The sequence below is a fragment of the Ctenopharyngodon idella genome, chromosome 19, assembly GCF_019924925.1.
Source record: "Ctenopharyngodon idella isolate HZGC_01 chromosome 19, HZGC01, whole genome shotgun sequence".
Taxonomy (NCBI): Eukaryota; Metazoa; Chordata; class Actinopteri; order Cypriniformes; family Xenocyprididae; genus Ctenopharyngodon; species Ctenopharyngodon idella.
This window is the reverse complement of record NC_067238.1, coordinates 9,901,576-9,929,277: the sequence shown is the minus strand read 5'-3', so window position 1 is coordinate 9,929,277 and position 27,702 is coordinate 9,901,576. Positions and strand designations below refer to the sequence as shown.

Below are 27,702 nucleotides of genomic sequence, written 5' to 3'. Positions count from 1 at the left end.
TTAGTTAATGTATTAACTAACATGAAGTAACCATGAGCAATACATTTGTTACTTTATTTACTAATCTTCGTTAACGTTAGTTAATGAAAATACAGTTGTTCATTGTTTGTTCATGTTAGTTCACAGTGCATTAACTAATGTTAACAAGATTTTAATAATGTATCAGGAAATGTTGAAATTAACATTAACAAAAATTAATAAATGCTGTGTAAGTGCAGTTCACTATTAGTTCATTTTAACTAATGTAGTTAACTAATTAACCTTATTGTAAAGTGTTACCAAAACAAAATTATTTCCAAACATGAATGTCACCAAATTTCCCAAAAAATTTGGCTAAATAAACACACACACCTGTTTAAATACAGAGGTGTACAGACAAGTGTAAAAAACATCAAGAGTGAACATCATGTTTTAAATAGGCTGACCTCTCTGATACTAACATAGATGTGTGTGCATGTGGGACATTAGGAATAATCATATTCACATTTCAATTTATAGATTGTTTTATCCAACGTGACTTACAAATGAGAATAATAAACGCAGAAGCAATCAATCAAGTGATTAATCAATGGATTAAAATGTCATTGTAAGGGCCTGTATTGATGTCTGAATCATAAAATTTTTTATGGCACTTTTCTACGCAATTATAACGAATGAGGGCAAAAGATTTAAAGCTTTAAATTAAATTTAAATTAGCTTTAATTAAAAAGAGAATATTCTTCAAATTCAAGAAAGAAATTTCTATGGGTCTGGACAACAAAAGGGTGAGTAAATAATGACAACATACTCCTTTAAATAAATAAAGCACTGAAGTGGCAATAAGGTGCAGCAAGTGTGTGAGCAGTAAAGAACTGTGGGAAACAGCGTTTGGAAGTGCGTCCCTGTAGCTGCAGATTTGTGAAAGCAGGCTCGGGAGGGTGACTCAGCGCAGGAAGTGATCTTCTGCCCCTGCATGCTGTGTGGCCAAGAGCGAAGACTTCAAACAAAGAGAGGCTTCATGTGGGGGGTCCCTTTTTTCCTTTTTTCCCTCCTTCTCTCTTTCTACGGTACTGCGCTAATCTGCTGTTAATAAGGAACTGTGCTCGGCCAATGGGCTGGGAGTGAGCCTAACAACCCGTGATGTCATCAACGTTGTGAGGAATGCGCCTGGTTGGCCGCTTTTACATTCCAGAGACACTTCAGCTCATAGTCATGTGAACAGGCACACTTTGAGAATCCATGTTATTTTAATGTGCAATTAAAAACAGCGGTTAGGTTTAGTTTACTGGGCAACAACACAACATTAAATACCTCTACAAAAACCTAACAGCGGGTTTAAATTGGGGCCGTGACGTCACAGCGCATGCTAAACGAAGCCTCGTAAAAATTCCTTTATTAATAGCAGTTTCTCTTACCCTTGTGAAGTTCCCCTCAAAACTGTGAATGTCCAGTTGAGGCTTCTGGGCGTAAACGTACGCACTGATGGAGAAGAGATCCTGCGAATAAGCAAACGGAAAGGTCAAGAAAAACATTAGCGCAATAAATCAGCAGCCGAAATGTCATCCCATGAACAAAGTTCTGGGCTCAGCCCAAACCCAACCTCTTGTTCATGCAAGTATTATGGGCAGGACTCAAAGTGACTAGCAATCAGAGTGATTCTCATGAAAATAAGCCCCTTCAGACATCCTGCCACAAGAAATTTCAAACAGAACGGATAATGCAGACAAAACAACATAATTAAAATGAAACAAAACTTTGACGGGTTGCTTACAAATTATTATGACTTTTGCATTCGATGACATGTCTGCAAGTATGAAAAACAGGGATGTTTAGCGATCTGTCAAGCCCACCAGACACCCGATCCGCTGCTTTACTGCGGCAATCATTCGGCGACTTGCTGAAATTTTAATTCTGTGATCACATTAAGTGGTTTCGGAAAGACAAATACAAACGTGAACCCTTGCTCGAGGTGAGTGTCATCTCCACGCTGATGGCACTGGGAGACAGACCGTTTGGCGGATTCCAGTTGTCTCTCGGGGTAAAGTTACCGGCCCATGTGAAACAAACCCTCCGGCCAGTAAATCAGATACACAGTGATATCAAACATGAGCCTTCGTATCATCAGCCTGAGAGAGTCTGAGTGTGGGCCTACGGGGGTAAAGTTACCGACCCATCCGAGAACAGAACAGAAGGAGCTGAAATGTGATTTTGGAAGCAGCAGCTTTCGCTCCAGAAGTAGATGGGTGCTGATGTCTCTGACGGTTCGAATCATCTTACTTTTATATTATTTAGATTTTTTAATATACTTTATTTTGGGCAATAAAGCCATTCTTGTTACTATACAGAAGCATATTCAAGTAATATTTATGCCACAAGAAAGAGGGGGGGGCGGCGGCATTTTTTCTTCATACCTCACAGACTACTTTGGTATAAAAACATTTATGTGAGCCAAGCATGAATGCACCATTAATAGACTTAAAATGTGAAACACTAGGACTAGATCATAACATCGTATTTCATATAAGTCAAGCATCTTATATCAGCAAATATTTGTATAATTTATTATTAACACATGTTAAGATCACAGCAATATCGAGTATGTAGTGTTTTTGTGCTAGACAACGTTCATACCCCTAAGGCAGGTAGTCTTTGAGTACAAACAACAGCGACTCGCAGTTTCCAATCTGTCTCTCCATCCAGCTGATCTGTTCTAATAAAACACGAACCTGGAAAACCAAAACATTTGCATCTTAAATGTGACAGAATAAAATAATTTCACATTATTCTTTCAAAAATCAAATTTAACCTGAAAACATCCAGTGATCTGTTCTGAAGTTGTATTATCTTTATTTACAGACAGAAAAGTGAGAGGGCTGGAGATGTATGTGTGAAGGACACATTTTTTATGGGCCAAAACCTTGGCCCCTATACACTAAAGAACTCTGAATGCTTAACATATTGTTCATATTGATCTCAGACAAGACTGATATAACAGTAGGCAGTAGACAGGAAAGGTCGCAGTCTTTAATCTCTCAGAGCAAATGCTTCAGTGTTCATCATGCTCCATATACTGAGTTTGTCTACATTATCAAACCTTACTGAAGCACAGCCTGTTAAAACATATCCGGTCATTTCGTTGAGAAAAAAAATAAAAAAAAAAAATATATATATATATATATATATATATATACATCTTTTCATTATAATTATAAAAAATGTTATAAATATAATGTCACAATGCAAAAAAAAATCTTCATGGTCCTTAAAATAGATTTCAATGACTTTCTGCAAAAAAAACTGTTTTTACACATGCTTCAGTAAACCATACAACACATTAAAGCATCTGCTCACTAAGACATGGTTAATGTCTTACTAAGAAATGGTTAAACAGAAACACTGGTTAAGCACATCAGATAAAAAAATAAAGAAATATTTTAATGTTTTTCTGATTTTAATTTCACTATGGAAAGCACAGCAATTTCAGTCACTATGAAAAGCACAGCAATTTCAGCATCTGGTGAAAACTGTAAACACAAAAATACTGTAATAGTGTGTCATAATGTGACTGTAAGTCATTTATATGGATCAGCGTCAAGACAAACGCTGGTAATCGTACACACTCTTGCTCACTCTCACACAGAGAACATGGTTTCTCAGAATGCAAAAAGTGCCACTTTCAAACTAGCAAGTGAAGCATCAGCCGTGTTCACTTCAACAAAATATCAAATCCAAATGGCACTTAAAGAATGACTGTACAAGCACACTTTTCAAGAGAAACAACTCTCATAAAGATGTTTGTAAGGTTTCAAATGAAAATTAAGATAAGGTACACTTTGTGATTATGAGACATTAGTCGAACTTGTATATAGTTAATGTGATGAACTACCTGTGGTTACTCTTTTAAGAACTGCATGAACTTATGAATACATCCACTAAAATCACCCTGGGATGAGTTAGATGGCACTTGGTTTGATATCTTGTTAATTATTTTATGAAAAAGACAGAAAATTAAGAATAAAGTGTGCTCTACAAGTGACTCACAGGCTGCATATGCGCAACCAGGTGCCCGCAGGCACAGTGTTGGAAACCACTGGCTTAATGACAAGTAGTTATTGGGGACAACTGAAAGCTCGGTTTGTTGGTGAAGAGTGAAACTTACCAGTCTTCTCAGATGTTCTCAGAAAAATCATATCAGCAGGAATTCTCTGATTCTATAAAACAAAACATTAGACATCGGTCAGAGGCACATAGGATTTCCATGCTATCTTTGTTTTAAAACTTGAATGTTCTCCCCACCTATGCAGCTTATAATCTTTAGAGATATTCATGTATTAGCTATGCAATAATAATATATATATACACAGGTATGTCAGTGACTCCAGTTCTGTAACGTTAGTCCTATTTTAGCGTTGTGTTGAATAATTGAACAAGGTCATTTCCCTAGCAAGCAATTAAAGCGAACCACAGACAGTAAGGGGAGAGACAGACACAATGTCCCACTGAAAGAATGACAGTATTTCATGTGACGGATCACATAGCAGAAAGTTTATGCTGATACCTTGAACAACAAAAGAGAGAGAGATTAAAAAAAGGACAACAAACCTTTTCCACAATGATTAAATCTCCAACTTGTATGTCTGAGCTCTTTACTTGGACCTTTCCTGAAATGCAAGATGGACAAATAACTGTAAAAAGAAAAGGCAATTTACATTTAATAAAAACATTTTTAAAATGATAAATATTAGGGTTGTCAAAGTTAACATACCAAGATGGATTAACTATGTTTAATTCAGTTAGCATTTTTCTTTTTTTTCAATTGTACATTATAACTTTCATTCTGTTCTATGTGATTTTTCTTCTAAAAAAATGATCAGAACATTTAGAGTGACTGGGACTGAACAGAGCCGCTAAGATTTCACACACATGCACACAAAAGCGCCTTGCGGAGTACCCGTTTCCCACTAGATGGAGAAAGACATTCTTTACGGATAATTTATTTATAAATTAAACTCAGACAGGGCCTTTAACAAAAGTCATTTGCATTCTTTGTATGGTGAAATTTAATTATCATCAAAGCTCAACAAGTGGCACATCACCCATTGAAACACTATCATTCACAGAAATGTGGCGGATTGTATCTTTATACATGTAATATTACATTCATAAAATTATCAAATTGCATACTAAATTTCATATTTTCTGAGCAATCTGATGTAGGCCTACTTTGAGACTTTTTTGTACAAGTACTTACATTAAAAATGAACATTTCAAAAATGTAATAGTAATAGAGATTAATTAATAAATCATTTTACAAGAACAATTGCAAAATCTGAAGTAAATGATTTTAGATTTCTAAAACATGATGAGAATTTGAATACTTGGGAAAAAAAAAAAAACACCTATTAAAAAAAACATCACTTTTACATTATTTTCATAGGTTCCAAAGGCTGTAACTCTTGAAGCTAGTCAATGGAGCTTAAAACATGTGCATATGACACAACATGTATAATATCATCAGGATGTGTCACATTGTGGTCACCTCTCACTGTGAGTTTACTGTACAACTGGGAATTCATCTCTTTATCTCTCCTGCAGCGCCGAACTTCGTCAACTGCCTCTCTCACCATGGTGACAGCCAACACAAAACCCTGAACGAGAAGGAAAAAAAAAGGGACAACAAAAGTGATGAATGAATTTAGATTTTAGTGTTCAATCTCCACCTTTGTACAGTTAGACTTACTCACCAGCGGGGCCCAGTAGGTGTACAAATATCCTATCTTAAGCGATGGAACAAACTGAGAACAAGCCACTACCAGAAAATACAAGTTGAGGAAGAACTTAAACTGCTGGTAAAGAACCTAAAACAAAGAGAAAGCACCACAAAATAAATCAACAACAGCAATATATTTGATGAAGATTTGATAATATACCCACAACAATATAAATCAAATAACATTTTAGGGCTTAGTGATGTAATGACGGTAATACATGTGACATCCTAACATAGCTTGTGGAGGCACACCTGATTGGCTTATACATAATTCATTGTACAAGCTGCAAATACTTTGCCAAGGACACATACACAAGGTGCGTTCGCCTGAATAAGACATCGCCAGCAGTCATAATACAGTAGATCGCTTACACACTCAGTGGAAAAAGATCCGTTAGATTGCTGTTACACCCCCTTACTTCACAGCTAGTTACACATTAACCTGATTACTGAGCAAATCTGCTGTGCGTACAATGGGTAGAGATTTCACTTTAAAGAGCCTAGCGAGAGCTAGGAATAAATGCAGGCACAAAAAAAGTTCTGCACCTTTGAACATTAAGATGAAATGAATAATAAATATAAAAATAATATTATAAATTATAACAAACATACAAAAATAATAATACACCATTTTACAAATGATAAACAACTCTTTGTAATTTTGGAAAAGAAGTCAGCTTTAGCACTCTCAAAAAACACATGCATCAGAGATTGTTTATATGGCCTTACCCCTGGCACAAAAGTGACAATGTTGTATTTCTGATTCTTGATGGCATTTTTGGGGTACTTCTCTTCACATTTCTCGGGATGTCCCAGCCACACTGTCCGAGCCTTCAGCTCCTTCTTCCTGCGACATGTGTGAACCAGACATTCACAACAGCTGCGTGACAGAGACCACAGGAGGAAAAAGATCATCCAGTGATTAGACAAATTCACTTAAAGGAGACACAGTGCTGCAGGCGCAGTTCAGGCCTGGATTCCAGTAAATGGTCTTCATTTAAAAATATCCCTGACCGAATAATTAACAAATATCAAGGCTGGTCATTACTGCTAATCTGAGGGTTGTGCTGAAAACCGGCGATTTTGTTGAATTATCACCCTGTTAATCACTTAAAATGCTCTTGAAAATGAACACTGAGACCTTTTGCGGAATTCATCACCAGTCACGCATATCCAGTTGATTCCACTTGAAATACAACTGACGTTAATGCAACATTAATGTAACTGATGTTACAGAGAGTGAAGGAAGCCTAGCTCAGTCTAGTTTCACTTGAACTTTAAGCAGACGACACAGAGCACTTCCACTAAGAAGTAACACTGGAACGGTAGAGCCAGAAAATAGTAAAAGAAGAGTGAGAATGCTCTCATAACCCTCAAAAAGAGCATTTTAAATTTGTATTTAATTGCAACAAGCAACTCATTTTCCTTCCATAATATAATATATTTTCATGTACTGAAGAATCATGCATAGTAAAAACAAGAGGTGTTATGAAATGTGTGTTAAAGGGATAGTTTACCCAAAAATGAAAATTATCCTATGATTTACTCACCCTCAAGCCATCCTAGGTGTATATGACTGTCTTCTTTCAGACGAACACAATCAGAGTTAAATTAAAAAATATCCTTGCTCTTCCAAGCTTTATAATGGTGGTGAATGGCGCTCGATTTAAAGTCCAAAAAAGTGCATCCATCCATCATAAAAGTAATCCACACGACTCCAGGGGGTTAATAAAGGACTTCTGAAGCAAAGCGAAGGGGTTGCGTAAGAAAAAATATTCATATTTAACTAGCTTCTGGCAGACGTCCTACGCAAATCGACTTACGCCAAAAGAGTAACTTCTGACGCAATGTATGACGTAGGATGTAGGAGTGGCGTAGGCTTAGATGCCTCTCGCGATTCAAAATAAATAGGGCTGGGCAACAAACCTAATCTCCTATTCTCTTATATCAAAATTCGTGTTTTAGACTTCTAATTTGTGACTGGTGTTTTGTTTTGCTCTATCCTCTGCGCTTCCTTGCTCGTCATTGCGTCGCGTCAGAGGTTACTCTTTTTCTAAGCTAGTTATTTTAGTTTATAAAGATTTAAATATGGATATTTTTCTTACAAAAACCCATCGCTTCACTTCAGAAGGGATTTATTAACCCCCTGGATATCTTTTATGATGGATGGATGCACTTATTTGGACTTCAAAATCAGGAGCGCCATTCACTACCATTATGAAGCTTGGAAGAGCAAGGATATTTTATAATATAACTCTGATTGTGTTCGTCTGAAAGAAGATAGTCATATACACCTAGGATGACTTGAGGGTGAGTAAACCGTGGGATAATTTTTTATTTTGGGGTGAACTATCCCTTGAACTTTGATTTCATGTCGACTGAGAATACTACACATATTGATAATGAAGACAAGCAAATAAAAAAACAAGCAAGGGGGTTGAAGATGTGCATAGTTTTGTGAACGATGGCAAACTTTGAAAAAATCATCTGAGGTTCCTGCGGGTTCTATGCAGGCCTAGTGATACCTAAAGGGAACAACAAACCTGTAGATGATGTCCTCTGTAACCCCCCTGCCAAATAAACCCCTCCTTAGTAAAACGAAAGCTCCGATACGCTGTGAAGGTCAGAGAGAGAGCCAAACACTTTGTTGACCTTCATAATCATTTTATATTCTAGCGGTTGCCATCCCTGCTGAACGGCGTGACGGTACTCTGCCGGTACTCTGCGCAGTGTACACAGTCATGCCGATTGGTTTGGCTGGCACTGAACTAAATTACATAAACCTTGAAAAAAAAATATATATAATAATATTTGTGTTGGCCCCTTTTGTCTCCTGTCTGTAAGTGCCAGCGCCCTGATTCATAAGAGAGATTATTTGCTCAAATGAATGTAGTTCAAATAATAGAGCCATTTGAATAAGCAGAGTTATTCTGCTTGAATTATTTGTTCATTTCATAATCCTTTGCCTAAGCACACAGAAAATTACTGGAAAGCAGCAAACTGGTCAGCTGTGTGAAATCCCATTTGTTCATTAGGAGAAGAAAAAAAAAAAAAAAAAAAAATCAATACCCAGCTTACAATTGAGATGCGCTGCTGATAACCTAGTGCATAAGTGGAGAAGAGTCAAGTCCACACTTTCATAACCATAAATTACAAATATATCTTTTAATCACACTTGCGTCACATGTCATTGATGCAACACAAAAGGCATTGAGATATTCTGGGAACGCACGTCCAAAATAGACATTGAGCTCGTTGATATTGTTGGCTGGATAAGCAAATTTTCGGTTGGCGTGTTTGACCTTCTGACTGATGATGCGCAGAGAGCACCTCAACCAAAAAACACAACCTGTGCTTGTGTATGTATTTCATGCACAGTTACCGGTGCGTTAGAAAGGATCTGAGCCAACCTGGCACAAGCGCTACATACACACACAATAGGCTGCATGACAATTGTGACATTTTATTAACAAAAGGTGAAGGCCAAGATCTTTTGAATGTTTTCAGCAAAACGTCTGTCTGTCTGTCTGTCTGTCTGTCTAGCAGTCTATGACTGTCAATCAATTACAAACAAACTTTAAATCATACTAATAACATGATATACCAATCAAATTAATCACAAGTAATAACATATATCAATATGTTCAAATAAAAGCCCCCAAATGAAGAAAATTCAAAAGACATTATTTTTAATTTCAAATTTTCATATTATTGAATAAAATATTATTACTGACATAGGCCTGTTCGCACCAAGAACAATAACTGTAAAGTTATGGATCAGCATGTCGAATCAGCGGTTCGGAGCGCCAAAGTCACGTGATTTCAGCAGTTTGGCGGTTTGACATGCGATCCAAATCATGATTCAATACGCTGATTCATAACGCTCTGAAGCTTCCTGATGCAGTGTTTTGAAATCGGCTATATATATCACTATATAAGTTGTTATTTTGGGGTTTTTTTGGCGCACCAAAAATATTCTCGTCGCTTTATAATATTAATATTGAACCACTGTACTCATATGAACTGATTTAAATATGTTTTTAGTACATTAATGGATCTTGAGAGAGGAAATGTCATTGCTGGCTATGGAGGCCTCACTGAGCCATCGGATTTCAACAAAAATATCTTAATTTGTGTACCGAAGATTAACAAAGGTCTTATGGGTGTGGAACGGCATGAGGGTGAGTAATAAATGACATTATTTTCATTTTTGGGTGAACTAACCCTTTAATGTTATGAAGCGACGAGAATACTTTTTGTGTGCCAAAAAAAAAAAAAAATAACGACTTTATTCAACAATATCCAGTGATGGGCGATTTTAAAACACTGCTTCATGAAGCTTTGAAGCTTTACGAATCTTTTGTTTCAAATCAGTGGTTCAGAGCGTGTATCAAACTTCCAAAGTCACAGCCCCAGCGGTGAACCATTGAAATTTCGAAACACGTATGACGTAACAAAGCCTCGTTTACTGAAATCACGTGACTTTGGCAGTTTGATACACGCTCCGAACCACTGATTCGAAACAAAAGATTCGTAAAGCTTCAAAGCTTCATGAAACAGTTTTGAAATCGCCCATCACTAGATATTGTTGAATGAAGTCGTTATTTTGTTTTTTTGGCACAGAAAAAGTATTCTCGTCGCTTCATAACATTAAGGTTGAACCACTGTAGTCACATGAACTGTTTTAAATATGTCTTTAGTAGCTTTCAGGGAATCTGAAAGTGTTAATTATCTTGCTGACAATGGAGGCCTCACTGAGCCTTCGGATTTTCAAAAATATCATAATTTGTGTTCCGAAGATGAACGAAGGTCTTACGGGTGTGGAACGACATGAAGGTGAGTAATTAATGACAGAATTTTAATTTTTGGGTGAACTAACCCTTTAAAGAACAATTCATTTGCAGTAGGTTTGCTGTGGTAGTCGGTGTACGGCTATACACTGATTACATTACCTGGCCACCACAGCACCGCCCCCACTGTCGTTTTCTTTTTAAAAAAAAAAACATTTGGCTCAGTCGGACAATGGACGCTAAAATCATAAATTCTAAACTGAAAATGTCTGCTCTGCTCCATATACAGCATGAGCTGCAGAGTCATATTTTGACATATTTTATCTTGTAAAATGTGCGATCAGTACTCCTGCTTCCTATACACAGAGTACGCGTGATTGCGAATTCGAAAGCGAAAGAAAAACAAGCACGCATTCAAAAGCGATTTCAATACCCCACATATTGAAAATTCTGTCATCACTTACTGTTCCAAACCTGTATGAATTTCTTGCTTCTGCTGAACACAAAAGAAGATATTTTGAAGAATATGGGTAACCAAACAGTTGATGGGCCCCACTGACTTCCATAGTATGGAAAAATGGGCCCATAAACTCTGTTTGGTTACCGACATTCTTCAAAATATCTTCTTTTGTGTTCAGCAGAAGAAAGAAATTCATGCAGGTTTGGAACAACTTGAGGGTGAGTAAATGATGACAATTTTCACTTTTGGGTCAACTATCCCTTTAATGGCTAAAAATTTAACATGAGCTCATGCAGGCGGTTACCTGCTGCACAGGACCTTCCATCCTCCACAGAGGAACCAGCCCAGTCCTCTGCGTCTCTGACTCACTCTGGCTCTGGGCAGGGTCTGATAGTCACTTTCGTCGTTTTCGAAAGCTTCCTCTGACATCATCAAGGGCATCTCATCAAGGTTTGAGGATTCGTCTTCAATCTGATACCTGAAACATTGTTACAAAAAAAAAAAAAAAAAAGGATGACATTACACCTCTGACAAGTTGTGTTGGCTAATTTCTCTTTTTTATAAATTTACAAAAAACTAATAACCTGCTAAGCTACAGGTTTTCTATAAAACATAGGTTTTCTATTTCAAATTAAGGTGTCTCATCACTAATGTAATAAACAGACACTGTTTGTTGCCCAAAAAACATTCCTACTTTCAACATAACCTCTCAAATATAAACAGACATTATGCAATGAAATAAGGACATTTTTAAAGGCGCCTACATGAATGAGTGGAACAAAAAAAATGCAGAAGTTAAGGGAACTGTTCCTCTCTCACACTGTGTTCCTCATTTATCGAGACGAGTCTCAAACCCAGATCAGCAGAATGCTATTGTGACACTCTGAAACAGTCGACGTCCCAAGAGGATATCAGCTTCCACCCACACAAAAGCCCAGCCGTTTCTGCACCAGACCCACTTTAGCATTAGTGTCAAAACCTGCACGCTTCCTTTTCATTCTAGAGTTGTCCGTGGATAGACTTAATTCATGCAATTAGGCCTCGGTGATCACTGTAAACATTGACAGTCTTTTGCAGTTTTACACTGAAATAAGCATAAAAATACATACCAGATTCAGACTGTACGGACTGAACAGGCCCTCCTATGCTAGTGATATCGTGTTAGATAAATTATTAAAGAAACATAATACACTACAATGGCTGACATTAACAACCTACAAACTCTAGTGCTAAGAATTCCTTACGCTCCCTTTTTCTTCTAAAAGAATGAACAGGGAAGAAATAGATTTGAGAGATCAGTTAGTGTGAATCATATTTGATCCTCCGCAAAACACCGAACGCCCACATTGTGCAGTGAAGATTACCGCACTGATATCACCATCAAATCTGCTTAACAATCAAGCACGTTTGACCTTCTGTTTACAATATTTAATGTGCTCAATGAATTTTCAATGTTTATATGTGAATAATAGTCTAAATTAAACGATTAGCTCACTTCAGAATTAAAATTTCCTGATAATTTACTCACCCCCATGTCATCCAAGATGTTTATGACTTTCTTTCTTCAGTCGAAAAGAAATTAAGGTTTTTGGGGAGAACATTCCAGTATTTTTCTCCATATAGTGGACTTCAACAGGGTTCAATGGGTCGAAGGTCCAAATTGCAGTTTCAAAGGGCTCTACACAATCCCATCCAAGGAATAAGTGTCTTATCTAGCGAAACGTTTGGTCATTTTCAAAAAAAAAAAAAAAAAAATTATATACTTTTTAACCACAAATGCTCATCTTGCACTAGCTCTGCGATGCGCCACGCATTACGCAATCATGGTGAAAAGGTCATGCGTGACATAGGCGGAAGTACCGAGTGTTTAAAAAGCAAACATGCAAAGACTAAGTCAAATGGTGAGTTTTTTGCTCTACCGCGATACTTTCGTCTACATCAAGCGTGACCTTTCCAACATGATTACATTATGCGTAGCGCATCGCAGACCTAGTGCAAGATGAGCATTTGTGATTAAAAAGTATATAATGTTTTTTGTTTTTTTTTAGAAAATGACCAATTGTTTCCCTAGATAAGACCCTTATTCCTGGGATCGTGTAGAGCCCTTTGAAGCTTCAATGAAACTGCAATTTGGACCTTCAATCCATTGACCCTGTTGAAGTGCACAATATGGAGAAAAATCCTGAAATGTTTTCCTCAAAAAAAACCTTAAGTTCTTTTCGACTGAAGAAAGAAAGACATAAACATCTTGGATGACATGGGGGTGAGTAAATTTTCAGGAAATTTTAATTCTGAAGTGAACTAATCCTTTAAATCTGTTCATCGCATAGAGCAATTGTGTCTCTTGAGAAGAATTGGATTTAAACTGCTCGATTATGAATTACATAACTGTCTTTCTGAATCATGGAATTTTGGGGGAATGGACTTTCAGTGGAGTGAGTGAAATCTCTCAGGTTACATTAAAATATCTTCATTTGTGTTTCGAACATGAACAAAAGTCTTATGGGTTTGAAACGACATGAGGGTAAATGAGAAAGCCGGGCTGGTTGGGATGCTCAAACAATGGACCTACAAATGGCTTAATTATAGCTAGATAACGCTGCATAATAATTTATAATTTTTTTGTTTTGTTTTTGTTTTGTTTTTTGAGTTTGGGGGCGAAATGTGGTCCAGACATGTTCTTGACAAGTTTCGTGAGATTCACCATTATAAGAGACTTTGAACTAATAGGAAATGACAAATATTAGCTCTACAATGGCTAATCGGTTCCTGACACAATAGGCAGGTTATTATTGAGGTATGTCAACAAAAACACATCACTTTGACATGTGTCTTTGTTGATTTTAGCCTTTGATGTCCATTAAAAATACTTTTTGGTTAAACAGTCTCAACAGCGGTCAAGCAGAAATGGGTGTAATTGAAAAAGACACCAGGTTAGCTGACCTTTGTAATCATAAAACAATACAGTCTAGCAAGGCTGATGTAAGACATTTGTATCCTGCAGGCCCACCACTGATATTTGTATTCAATTGTATGATAAAAGAAATCAGATGACCATCAAATCTGCTTAACCACCCATATAAATCAAGAAGGACAACAGAATAAGCAAAGAAAGAGCCAAACATAGCTGGTGGTCCAATTAATCTCTCCTAACTGTGGTCAGTTCTTCTGCTCTTCTCTTTCTTCCTCAATAAAACACAAAATGATTAACAAAGTGATTATTCACAATAGCATTACCCCAAACAATGAAATCAAATTAAGCAATCATTTTGGTTTAGGTCCATACTCTCAAGCAGCAGTGCCACAAGTGGTCCTTAGACTGTCAGTATTTGACAAACAGCTGGATGCCATAAATACAGATCCTGTCTGCTGTTAGGCTGTTTATGCGGTTCAGGAAAACCAGATGGACATTAGTTTTTAAATGAATATCTTTGGCATCTTTGCCTCACAAAAACCGTGGGAAAACAGTTTGCAGAGATATCTTGACAAGCTCAGAATCAGCAGACTATGGCATGTGATGCATATACCTAAGGCAAATGAGATGCTGTACAAGATATGCTACAGAAGGAACAAAGCCTCATAATGATGATCTTATAGATACACCAAAAGCTCATGATATGTTCTATGAATGTTCCTGATGCACGTGAATTGTGTTTTGTGTAACAAATGTATTTGTTAACACAAAGTATTATTTGTGATGTTTAATAAATGTACCTAAGGCTCATAAGGTGTTCTATAAACATCTTCCATGGGATTCTTTATAAGATGCTCCATAAATGTACTTAACAACTACAGAATATCTCATAGCCGTGTCAGAGTACGCTTCAATGGATGTAATGTACCTATTAGATGTTTTATGAGAAGGAACCGGAATGACAAATATCTCACATGATTATATCACATCTTAATCAACACATGCATCTCTCGGGGAGTCTTGTATCCTCTCATGTCCTATCAGCTGTAATCTGACACTGACAGCTCGCGCTGCTGAATTTACACTGCTGCTAGACTGTTAGCCCGTTAGCACTCAACCCCGGAACCGTGGTATAAACAAACCCAATATCAAAACATATATTATTATAACAACTCAACTTACAGTCTTGAGTTTAAAAAGAGGTGTTTAAGATCAATATCCAACCGCCTACATACCTGGCAGGTCTGCCAGCATTATAATACGCAGTTTTTCTCGAATTCTTCCGTACAGGATTCAAAGGGATGCTGTCTGCCATCTTTACTTGGCTACGTATGAATGTCGTCACGTCCGGACTAAAGAGAGGGAAATATCTACTGTAATTTGAAAATATGATTTTATAGGTATTTTATTTTATTTAAGTGTATTTTTATATCTTACTTGGTTGAATTCATCGGCTATATTTGGTTATTTCACGTAAGGCATCTTACCATTTTTGTCCTGCTGTTCTTTGAGGGCTTGTGGTTATGAATGAGATCAAGATTTTGCATTAATAACAGTAATATATTTATTTAATGATGGTTTTTTTTTTTTTTTTTTTTTTTTTTTTTTTTAATAACACTATTAATAACGATGTCTGGCTAAAGTTTCTTAGAACACAGACACACTGAGAGACAGAAAGAGACAGAGAGTGAAGCCTTTTCCCATATACTCACAACAGTAATGTGACACAAAATATTTTGTTTGAGATTTATTTATTGAGGGTGGCAGCAATATTGCATCTTAGAAATAAATCCAGTTCAGTCAGTGTTTTTGTGAGACCACCTCAGTTGTTCCATGAAAAAATACTGATGTGCAGACAGAAAAGAAAACCTGGTGTACTTTTTATTCGTTATAACGTATCTGAGTACAAAAATAGTGTCTCTTTTTCATGCAGAGGACACATCAAATACCCCGTCCCTTTTCACCATTACCTATTTTATGAAAAAACTGCTCGTTCATATTTAATGTTTTTCCCCCATCACTAAACAATATATTATATAAGGAAAATAGCACTACAAAATAAAATAATAAAATAAAATAAAATAAAAAAACACTAAATTGACCTGACATGACACGCTTAGTAAATAAGACATAAGCTACCATTACAGACAAGTATATTGTTTTCACTTTTTTCTTTTCCTGTGTTTCTGGAAACATTTATTTATTTTGTTCTTAATAGGAAAACATTTCTAAATTTTGAAACAGAATTGTCCCGCAACACGTTCGGATGCATCCCAAGGGCTTTTATTGACTACTATACTTTAAACTGAAGTGTAAAGATGTTTTTAATGCAAGATTTTTGCAAGATATTATACTTCATAGTCTCATGTTGGCCCACTAATTAATTTTGCATGTAAAAGTAAATAAGGCAGAAAATAGCATAAAACACATAATCGGAATTAATAACATACATAGGCTGGTATAAGATGGAACGTTTGATTGTTGATGGCAGCTAAAATGATACTAGGTTTCATGGTTGTGTACTTAATTTGCATGAAAATAAACGGTTTGCATCCAATGCATAGCAGCAAAGCAGTGGGATGTCAAAGAAGAATACATCTCTTTTCAAAAACTCTGAAATGTCTCTTTATCTTTTGCTCAGGGATTTAAGTTAGATACCTTCAACTGTAGCTATATTAAGACCACAGTGTGGGAATGAAAAGTTTCTATTATATATGCAAACATGTTCCCTTTCCCATGAATTGAGCAATGTTTGACAGCAAAATCAGAGGGTAAAAACAAATAAAATAAAATAAAATAAAATAAAATACATATTTACAACATAAAATAATAATTTTATCTCAAAACAATGCCCTTGAATCAAGTGTAAGGTTTCAGTCAGTGGACATAATTGAAAAACTAACCGTGGCCTCAGTTTAAACAATGAAATAAAAAAACAAGTGCCATTATAGCATAAGATAAAGAATCTTTTCCCACATGAATCAAGCACATTCTAAAGAGTTTATTCTGATTTTCAAAAATCAAGACACATTTATTTTCAATGTTCCTTACGCAAGGAGAACGAATATGTCACCTTTACTTTAATTGATTCCAATGTCTTTTTTGTCATCAATCATCATGGAGAAGTGTTGTCCAGTACCCCTTTCTAAGCCTGTTTTTTCCATGGCTGTGATTGGTGGGCTGTTTCCAGTGCTAGCCTTGTCCGTGGCCACAGTAATGGCAGGGAGCTGGGGAACTCCTCCACTCTGAATGACGGATATTTCATTGTTCCTCATTGCTAAGCCATTAGTTATAGCTGCTGCATATCGGCTCCAGAAGTTTTGGTCCACATTCATGGCCCGGGCTGCTAAATCCTTCTGAAACACTTCACTGAATTTCAGGGCATCACCGCCCAGAAGGGCAATTGGGTTTTCCACAGACAGTCGTCTACCTCTACGGGCCGGAGTATTATTCCACATATGGGTGCCCATGTGCACCTGTTGACAAACAGAAATGAAAGAGAAATCAATGACAAATATTTTTATGCTATTTCTGGCAGATTTGTGTAGTATTAATCTGTAAAGATAAAAAATGACCGACATGATGACTGCAATGTGTGTTTTGTTTTTTTTGTTTTTTCCTGAAAGGAAATGCGCACAACAGCTTTTGACATGTTGGGAGCAACGCACAACTCCAACACTGGTAAGCATTACATGAAAATTATAAAATGTAAACTGATTTGAAAAGTGCATATCTATTTTATTTATTTAAGTATTATATACTTGTGAAAAAGTGAACAGTTTAAATAAATAAAATATATATTTATCTCACAAGTATATAATACTTGTGAATAAGTGAACATCTGAAATAACATAATCAATAATGATCACATACCTTGAGATTACCCTTGGTTGTGAATGCTCGACCGCAGACAGAGCAGCCGAAAGGTTTTTCACCTGTGTGTGTGCGCTCGTGGATCTGCAAGGCGCTGGCAGAAGAGAAGTTCTTCCCACATGCACTGCAGTTGTGTTGCTTAGGGGTCCGTCGGGGAGGGGGTGGTCCAGTGAGTGAGGTGACGCCCGGTATCATCACCTCAGAGCGTGAGGTGGGAGACTGCAGGCCAAATGCAGGGAAAGGCCCTTCTTTTAGCATGTATGGTCTACTGCAAGCACTCATCTCCAGTTTCACTGCAGTCGGCGAATTTTTTGTATCCTGTTCAGTAGACCTTTGAGCATTTTCTGAGAATAAAAATAAAAAATAAGAATAAAAATCAACAGTGAAATCAAATAAACAAATACTGCAATACTAAGTGTGTAATTTCTGGCCTCGCAAAGCCAAACAGAATGCATTTTTTTTTTTTTTCAATTTTTAAGAATTAATAATAATCTAACCATTTAAATATATATATATTTTTTTTTAAATCCTACAAACACTCTCCTGTTCTCTATTACTTGAACAAACAGCTCAGTCCTAAACTCAAACCATTAACTGAGCTATGCTGCAGTGCATACTGTGTTGTACCACAGTGTTTACACATTTCAGGTGTATTGAATACGGCTTACTTACCGTTGTCTACGCATATTTAGCTAGGGTAGGAATTTCGAAAAAAAAAAAAAAAAATGACACTTCACCATTTAAGTAATTAAATGTACACTAAAGAAAAAAAAAAGATTTTTGCTGATTTCAGTTTAAAATAAGCCAAAGTAAAACAACTCTTGAACATTTTACCTTGATTAACTTAATTTCATTACATTCAAATCACTTACATTTGTGAAATAGACGTTAACTTAATCCTTTTGTGTTGAGACTACATGAATCATTTTTGTTGACATTATTAACTGGACAGTGGACTTATAATTCCCAGCATGCTTTACATGAGACTGAACTAGCAGAGTAAATGATAAAACTAAGAGTTATTTGTGTTTATGAGTAAAGGGAAATACTTATTAGTGTTTAATGTTATGTTATAGTTTCTGTTTTTGTGTGGTTACTGCTGTGCTGAAGAGTGTAGCTTGTGCTTAGGGTGTGATCTACATGACTACTATGGTGTGTGTTTCTTCAGTCAGTGAGCAATAACTGCTAACTCCAGTACTGAGACCAGTCTCTTCTTACTTGATCATTCCATACATTACATGTAATAATACATTTTATTTAATGTGCTAACATGCGCTAATGCTAGCTAGAAGTTATCTGATGCAAGAACTTATATTTAGGTTTGTTCAACAAAACATTATTTGTATTAACCCTCTGGGGTCTGAGGTGTTTTCTGGGCCCTGGAGGTGTTTTGACATGCCCTGACATTTGTGCTTATTTCAGATACTTATAGTGGTGTTGTGCGAACCTAAAATAATTGTGTTGGAAAAACATTCCTCAGTTTAATTAAGCTCATTGAACAAATAATTTTTGAGCGTGTTTTATGGGTATCATATAACAGTTTTAGCTTACCATGTTCCTTACTGAAACATTGCACGTTGAAAGGGTTTTCTTTCTTTACTGTAGGCTTGATAGGCTGGATTCCTGTTTGATTAAGAGTCACCCCGTTGACTGCATTTGCTGCAGGACAATCTGTTGTTTCAGATTTTACTATAGCTGTTGCCTCTGGGATTTTAGAGGAGAGGTTCAGAGAGACTAAGTGCTCATGTTGTCCTTCAGGTTGACTGTTGGGATAGGGTGGAATGTGAATAGAACTAGATGAATGTGGCATTAAAGCAGTTCCCATGCTGTGGTTCTCCATCTCACCAGTGGTGGTCGAGCCCAGAGCATGAAAATCATTATCCATTGGTCCACACCTGACCATCTTTTTTTCATTTGATTGGCTGAGACTGACGGATGAGTCACCCCCTACATTTTGAGATTCTGATACACTGGTTGGAAGAGATGAGATAGGTGGTGGACTTTCTGAAAAAGAGCTCAGGGTGTTTTCATTGTTCTCCACAACATCTGCTTCTTCTTCAAATGAAATATCATCAAGACAGTCGTCATCATAAGTGCTCATGCTGTCGAAACTCTCCATATCTGTATCTTTCTCGTACATGGTTTCTGCCAGGGGAGTGTTTGGAATCTGCCCACCCATGTGCATGCGTATGTGCTGCTGTAACACAACAGCATTTGTGAACTTTTTCTGACAGATCGGGCATGAATGTTGAATCCGAAGAGGAGGCTTTGCACGGTGGACACCAAAGTGGGTCTTCAAGTTACCCTTTGTGGTGAATGCTCGTCCACAAACCTTGCATTTAAATGGTCTTTCCCCTGTATGGATGCGGTAATGCATCTTCAGCGCACTCTGACAGCTAAGCACGCGGTGGCAGATTACACACTGATTAGGCTCCATCATCTTCTTGTCAATGTTTTCCACAAGCTGTTGGAGCTTTGATGTCTCAGATGTTTGCATAGAGTCTTGGAGACCACTAAATGGGAACTTGGCCCTGAACTGATCCGAGATGAGTGGAGGAGAGGACGACTTATTGACAGCTGAAGGAACATCGGTGGACTCTGATACGTTCCCCTTAACAGGTGTTTCTGTCGACATGGACTGCAAAAGCAAGCTGTTGGAGCTGTTACTGTTTCTAGTCATACTGTTTGATGGCAGGTGCACTTCCTCGGTATTGAAGCTCTGTGTGATCTCTCCTTCTCTGTTTGAATTAGGGGAGGCCGCTATGGTAGACATATCTGTCTCAGTGCCGGTGGGATTGGGTGACGATGGTGCAAGTTCACCTCTGGCTGGCGACGGCCTGTGTGGAGATCTTTCAGAGGGTGTGCTTGTAAATGAATCACTTAAGCTTTCAATAATTGGTACTGTGGGCGGCAACTGCAGACCCACTGAGGACGGCACCGTTGGAAGAACAGGTTTGCTGTCTAACCAAGTAGGTCCTGCCTTCTCCGGAGGAAAAGACATCCCATAAGGAATCCCAGAACTGGTAGGAATATTGTCAAGATACTCTGGGACTGGATAGGGGTTCATCTGAACATGAGGGTACTTCTCCTTGTGCCTTTGGAAGTGGACTTTGAGGTTTCCCTTTGTTGAGAAACGGTTGCCACAAATGTTGCATTTGAAGGGCCTCTCACCTGTGTGCGAGCGCAAGTGGATCTGCAAGGCGCTGTCACTGCCGAACACTTTAGCGCAGAACCTACACTTGTGCTTAAAGAATGGGTCCTCGGAATTGGGCTTGTTGTCAAAAATGGAGACACTAGGCAGTTTGCCCTTACGGTGCTTCATCATAGCAGCAAGTGGGTCTAACGCACTGGCAGTGGCTGCAATACTGGCCAGTGGATTGGGAAATATGACTCCATTAGGAGGGCTTTGAGGTAGTAATGGTAGGTTGGCAGACGGGCTAAGGAGGCTACTCTGGCAAGCTGATAGTGGACTGGGAGTGCTTACGGACTGGGTGTTACTAACATTAGAGAGCGATCCGCTACAAGTGGGTAAGAGTGGGGAAGCCCCACTGTAGCTGAAGAGATGAGGGCTGGAACTTGTTAAGGAAGCAGTGGCACTCTCCAATGCTCTAGAGGTGATTTGTCCACTGCTTGGCTGGGAAGAAAGCAATGGTGGCCTCGCAAGCATAGACGACTGGGATACAGAGGCCTGCCCATTCACTGCAGAGGGCATGACCCCAGATAATGGAAGTACAGGGGGTGGAGCGATGCCCTTGAAATTGTAAGTGTTAGAGTCAGAGGGCAGGCTTTTTGAGGCAGGATTAAGGGCGGCTTGCGTAGGCTGCCTATTCATTACAGCGACCTGGCTGCGGATCTGCTCAATGAGCTGCAATTGCTGAACCTGCTGCTGCTGAAGCGCCATCAACTGCTCTAGAATCATGGGTATCGCTGCTGAGTTCAGCTTGCCTGCAGACCCTGCACAGTGAATGCTCTGGGAAAACTGAGCAACGGCCACTCGGGTGCTGTGAAGAATCTCCAGAGTCACATTGGTGCTGGGCATGTCATAGTGATTGGTTATAGGTGGTGCAGGAGAAGAGGTGGTGTTTTCATTGTCAAGTTGTAGAGGGCTGAGGTTTGATGTTTTATGCTCTGGCAAACTTATATCCATTTGTTCATCCATGTCGATGATGTGGGTTTCCTCAGGCATCTCGTCGACTTTCTCAGCCAGCTCAGAGTTGAGCTCGCTGGCCTCCATTTCTGCTGAGTCACTGTGGGCACTCAAGAGGGACTCTGTCGGTGATCCCCGGGAAATGGCCTTCTCTTCATTCTCTTTTACTATCAGCACAGGGGGGTCTTCCGTGCACTTCTGCTGGTGCTCCAGCATTTCGGACCACTTGAAGAATTCAGCACAGCACCTCTCACACACGTGCGTCTCTTCACCCCCGCTACGGCTCTCTGTGCCGCTGTCCTCCTCATCGCCTCCCCTCAACAGAAGTGCTGGGAGATAAAGACACAGAGAGAAAGCGTGTGAATAGAAATTTCTGAGATGATAGATTTTTCACAGCTATTCTTGGAGGAGTGAACAATATAGATAAACTAAATCAATTGTACCACTTTACCAATTACTGAAAGCCAGCCTCTTTGTGCTCATGCTCCAAAGACTCAGACGATAATTTTCTTTGCACAATCCATCAAATTATGCGACCTATCTATTGAATATACGGGAGCTTAATGAAATTCTATAGGGGATATTGATTTCCAATGTTTTTATACAATTCACAGCTGCACTGTCAGTTGAGGGCAAATTGAGTCTTTGATTGACTAATCTGAACTCTCCATTGCTATCAAACACTCTTATTTCCTGATGAATTTGAAGAACTAATTCCTCCACTTGACATTGTTGAGTGAAACAGTTATCTCTCACTGCTAAAGGTGTACAACCTTGACAAAATTGGTTTCAGTTTTAAAAGTGTAAACTGCACAATTAACTGTTTTAAATCATGCCATATTTGATCATTTAAAATAAACTGTCAAAAAGAAAAAAAAAAGATCTGTCTTTTCACTAGAAGTCAAAGCCTTTACAGTATAATCTTTGAATAAATCTGTTCAGCGCCATTTTCTCATGGAATCAGTAAATTATATAATGACAAGAACATTATGAAGTGTAAAGCATATCAATACTGAACAACAATACACAGCTTAAAAAAGTTTTTAAAAAATCAAAGTGTAATGATCATAGGAGACAAAATATATATATATTTGTTTTAAAATAAATCATTAGCTTTTTGTTCTGATATTCAAATTTAGACAACATATAAAATACCTAGGTTATATCCAGTTCAGATAAGACCTTAAATTATTATAGGTCGTGAGCTCACTGATTAGGGCTTAAGGGGTTGTTTTGGGGTAATTTATGCACTTGCCAAAATTTTCAGAGGAAAGTATAAACAGAAATAGTTTTACACATAAAAGGTTTAGTGAGATGGCAAACTGTATGAGTCTAAACAGAAAAATGTAAGACATTACTTCCTATATTTTCAATCTGTTTGTATTTGTGTGTGTGTGTGTGTGTGTGTGTTTTCTTTTTTCTTTTCTTCTTTTTTTTTTATTTATCTTTTTATCATTTTTATAGTAAAGGAAGATGGAAGATTGTATGGGTGTATTTGCTGTATGATTACCCCTCTTGATGTAGCCACACTGAATGTTTATGACTTCAACGTTTAAGAATATTATCGTAGAAAAATTTCTGAAAAAGTGACAGTGAGAAAGAGAAATGAGTGGAGTGAGGATGACAAAATATCTGAAATAATTTTGTGGTCAGGTGTTGTTGTGTATCTTCTCATTTTTTGTGAGCCTTCCTCAGAGGAGTTACAATGTGGGTCATTTGCTCGTCTAATTCCAGTAACTGTGTGGGTGGTCTGGAAAACTCTTAACACCGAAAGGTGAGAGCTAACTGAAACTGATCTAGTAAGGCAACCAATTAACTTAAGGCCGAGCTACAAATCATCTTAAAATGTTCATACATTAGTCCACATAGATATTAGCATTCACTATTTGGTCCAAATAGATTTTAAAAAAATACTATGGTGAAACCACAGTGAAAAGACGGACAAAACTGTGTTCATGACATGATATATCAAATTTTGTAAAAAAAAAGAAAAAAAGGCAATCAGAAAAAAGCATTCTGTGGGGCCCTACTGCATCAACCTCTACAAAGATGAAAAAACTTAGGAGATTCCTAGGGTGCTCAGCTGGTAACCGTGGTTTTGTTAGCTAGCTGGATCATTTCGACATGAGACAGACAAAGGTTACAACATAAGAGTCTTGGAATAAATTTCCCAGACCCTAAAGGAAGAAAGCTAAAATGCTATTAGACAATCGTTACTGTAGAGGCCTGATGAATGGCGAACTGAAAGATGTACAAGGGCAAACACGAAAGTCAATTGTGTTGGCGTCGACAAAATTAGAGAAAACAAGAACTAAGTATCTATTGCATATGGATAACACTCTGAAGTCCAATCATCATGATTTATTTTTTATTTTAAAATTAATTTAAGATATAACAATTTAATATTTAACATTTGTGTATGCCAATTAGTCTTTTAACTAACTTAAGATGGAGTAAGTGTAGGTCATAAGTTACTTAAGTTTGTTAATAATATATATATATATATATATATATATATATATATATATATATATATATTTTTTTTTTTTTTTTTAAATGTATTGAAATGCCCAGTGTTTGAGCTTGCTTTGAAATTTCTGTACTTACTGTACATTAATTTTAGTAAATTTCAGAATACATACAACAGATGTTTAATGTTCTGAAAAAAATTAATTTGTTCAAAGTTTAAAAAAAAACTGTCATGTGCAATTATTTGCTTATTGACTAAAGCAGTCATTTTATTTGATTAACTGGTTAAAATAAATAAATAAATAAATAAACTAAGCCACAGTTTAAACAGTAGGCTAAATGATCAAGATTGAAACATTATGTTAATTATTTCTACATCAATATTGTTGCATCAGACAGGTTTTCACTCAAATTCTTTACTCTTCTAACAGATCAGGCCTGATTATAATGGATTCATCTGCTTAAAACTGATCTGAAGAACAATAAACGTCTTTCAGTGTGTTTTCAACCCATACTCTGATTCAGTTCTTTTAGTTCGATCTTTGTGTTGCAGTAAATACTTTTAACGCCATTTAAATGAAAACACAACTTCGACACCAAACCAAGTGTGAGGCTTTTTCATAAGTAACTTCATTACCATGACAAAAGGAATTATTCTCACGCAAACAGACGAATGTTGAAGGTTTTGTTTGGGTCTTGGACACTTTTGTATGTTTTGCAGATCTTTTATTTTGGTGCTTTATCAAAAGCACAAACAGATGCACAGCTCTAATCTACCGTTACTGATTATAATTAATAATTCATTTTAAATCAAAATGCTAAATCAAAGTATTTTTTGAAAGTCTACATGAAACACAAAAATAAATAAATATAGGGCCTATACGTGAACAGTTCCTAATTAAGCAAATAAAATTGTAAATAATGAGAACATTTTATGTCCATAAATGTTGAATTATCTCCAATGAATTTAACAGAAATTGTTAGTTAGCAGCTAGAAGACTGAAAAGACTGAAAAGAAATTACGACTGCATTATTTAGGTGGGGGGGGGGAAGTGTTCGGCATTTTTGTCAAATGACACATAATCAACGTTTGACACGAAATTTCCAACAGCACATATTTGTAGGTTTCAAGTAGGCTACTAGGTATATAAACACACTTAACTTGTATTTATGATACACTATTACAAATAAAGGTTCGAACAGAATTTTACAATCATGTCATAGGACAACCTCCACAAGTAACTTTTTATTTCTTTAGAGAACATCTATGCACCGGTGCTTTAAAGAACATAGAAAACTAACAGTAAGAACTTTTTTAGCTATATATAGGCTATATCCAAAGAACCTTTTAAAAAATGACTCTTTGTTGAACCTAACAACCATCGAAGAACGTTATTTTTAAGGGTGTAAAACTTTGTCTCGAGTTCCATTTAGTCCACTTAAACTGAACTGAAACATCGTATAAACTTACATGCTGCTAAATCAAGTTCTTTTTATATTCTCCGATTCTCTGTGTTCAAAGTGTCCATATGTAATATGTTCTATAGCGTATCTTCAGCACTACTCAAAATTAACAATAAAACATCGCGAAATTCTGACAAAAGAAACTTGTATCTAAAGAGCCAAATAAAAGACTCGTATTTCAATTCACATACCGTTATCCGGACTTTTGTCCGACTGTGTTCCTTCTTCGTCCGATCTGAGATGCTGAGGTTTCGCTTGCTTTCTTCGGGACATGTCTCTGCGCTTCGCGTCGGCGCTCCAATCTGCAGAAACATCGGACGCAGGCAGTCCCGTACAGTCCCGGGGTCAGTGAATAAGAGATATTAGATGTTGTTACCGTTGTGCAGATTGCGCATGTCGGCGTTATAATGATAGAGGGTCATGTATTACGTTGCGCTGCATGAGGGATTGGCCGCGCGCCAGTAGACACTCTCTCTGGATATGGAAATGAGGGATGGACTGAGTAATTAGCCCGTTTCACTTCCTCACTTTCCCCCTTTTGCTCTCTGTTCACGTAGGACCACAAACTGGACGCAAACAAGTGCGTCTACAGCTCTGCTGGCACTTCACATGGCGTAAAGTCCATCCGTAGTTTGTTAAACATCACCGTAAGTACGAAAAACCAGTCTTGTCACGCTCACACGCCTTCTTTTCAAATAAATGACAGTGTGAATAACATTCAAGCACCTCTCAAACAGGCTCTTCCAAAGTGTATTGATTCTAGTTTAAGAATATCCCTCCCTCAAATAAGTTGTTTAATTATTATATCCATGCGAGAAAAGTTTTTTTTTTCTGACAGGCGAATATACACCTAGCCTAATAAAGCATTTATTCGTTAATGGTTGGTTGTTATTTGAGGGGTTCTCTCTGGGAGTGTAATTAAAGCTTAAACCCTCAGTGTCAACTTCAAAACAAAATGCTGATGGCTTTTAAATGTATATATTTTTTCAAACAATGTTTCATTAACCACAAAAGTTAGATTACAAGTTAGTCAGAGTGCACTACACACTCGCAAATGTCGCGTTCGCCTGAGGAGGTCACCATAGCAACGGTAGGCTGCTCCAGCGCTTTCCGTTAGGATCTGTATGGGACGGTACGTCGCAAAACATAAGTGACTGCCATAATTTATGGCTTTCTATACATTTACTTACCACATGTATACCACAAAAGCAGTTTAAAACTTTATTTTTTAAGTTTTTGTATTAGGGAAAAAACAAAACAATTCGGTTTCGTGAGACGAACATAGACAGAACGAGCGCGAAAAATAATGAAAGTTACTAAGGGACGTCGAGAACTCAATCGAATGATTCGCAGACTGTTTATTAAGTATGTTGACAATAAACTGTTCGTTCTGTTCTCTGTCGGTCCGTCTGCTCCTCACTCATGCCGAGGACGCATCCTCCATAGCGCACCCAGTTCAAAACTATGCCCTTTCTTCCAGAGTCCCATAAGGTAGATGTCTTGATAGAAGCTGAGCTGAAACCAGTTCGCTGATATTGTGCAGCAAATGTGCGTGTAAAACCCAGCAGAAGTCCTGGAGAATTGCAGAAGGGCTGTTCTGTGTAAGCCTATTGCATTAGGCGACCACTAGGATATCACAGAACGATGGACCCCTATTCAACCTGCTCTTTTTCCTGTTAACCTTTCTCATAACTTCACATCTGTTATGATACTGAATTTAAAAGGAACACAAAAATAGGATATGGCACTTTTTTGTGATCTGTGGTGTAGCAGCATATAAATTTAACACAGTAAACTTTTAGTTATGTGTCTATCATGATATTGAGCTGCTCTCAT

The 27,702-nt window shown here is 37.4% G+C and overlaps 2 protein-coding genes across 2 annotated transcripts in view; both read right to left on the bottom strand.

Annotated features, from left to right (window-relative positions):
- atp9b (ATPase phospholipid transporting 9B) overlaps positions 1–15,264 on the bottom strand; it is a 54,893-nt gene extending 39,629 nt beyond the window's left edge. Inside the window, 9 exon segments of the mRNA XM_051872474.1 lie at positions 1,395–1,475; positions 2,611–2,705; positions 4,139–4,190; positions 4,582–4,640; positions 5,519–5,627; positions 5,724–5,837; positions 6,479–6,629; positions 11,304–11,477; positions 15,149–15,264. Of these exon segments, the coding sequence (XP_051728434.1) occupies positions 1,395–1,475; positions 2,611–2,705; positions 4,139–4,190; positions 4,582–4,640; positions 5,519–5,627; positions 5,724–5,837; positions 6,479–6,629; positions 11,304–11,477; positions 15,149–15,228 (915 nt within the window). The 5' untranslated portion in view covers positions 15,229–15,264.
- Positions 15,265–15,491: 227 nt separating this feature from the next.
- sall3b (spalt-like transcription factor 3b) lies at positions 15,492–26,337 on the bottom strand. Its single transcript, XM_051872473.1, has 4 exons — positions 26,058–26,337; positions 19,338–22,262; positions 17,787–18,130; positions 15,492–17,389 (listed from the first exon to the last, which is right to left on the bottom strand). The coding sequence occupies exons 1-4, from the start codon at positions 26,137–26,139 to the stop codon at positions 16,994–16,996; spliced, it is 3,747 nt and encodes a 1,248-aa protein (XP_051728433.1). The 5' UTR covers positions 26,140–26,337; the 3' UTR covers positions 15,492–16,993.
- Positions 26,338–27,702: the final 1,365 nt, after the last annotated feature.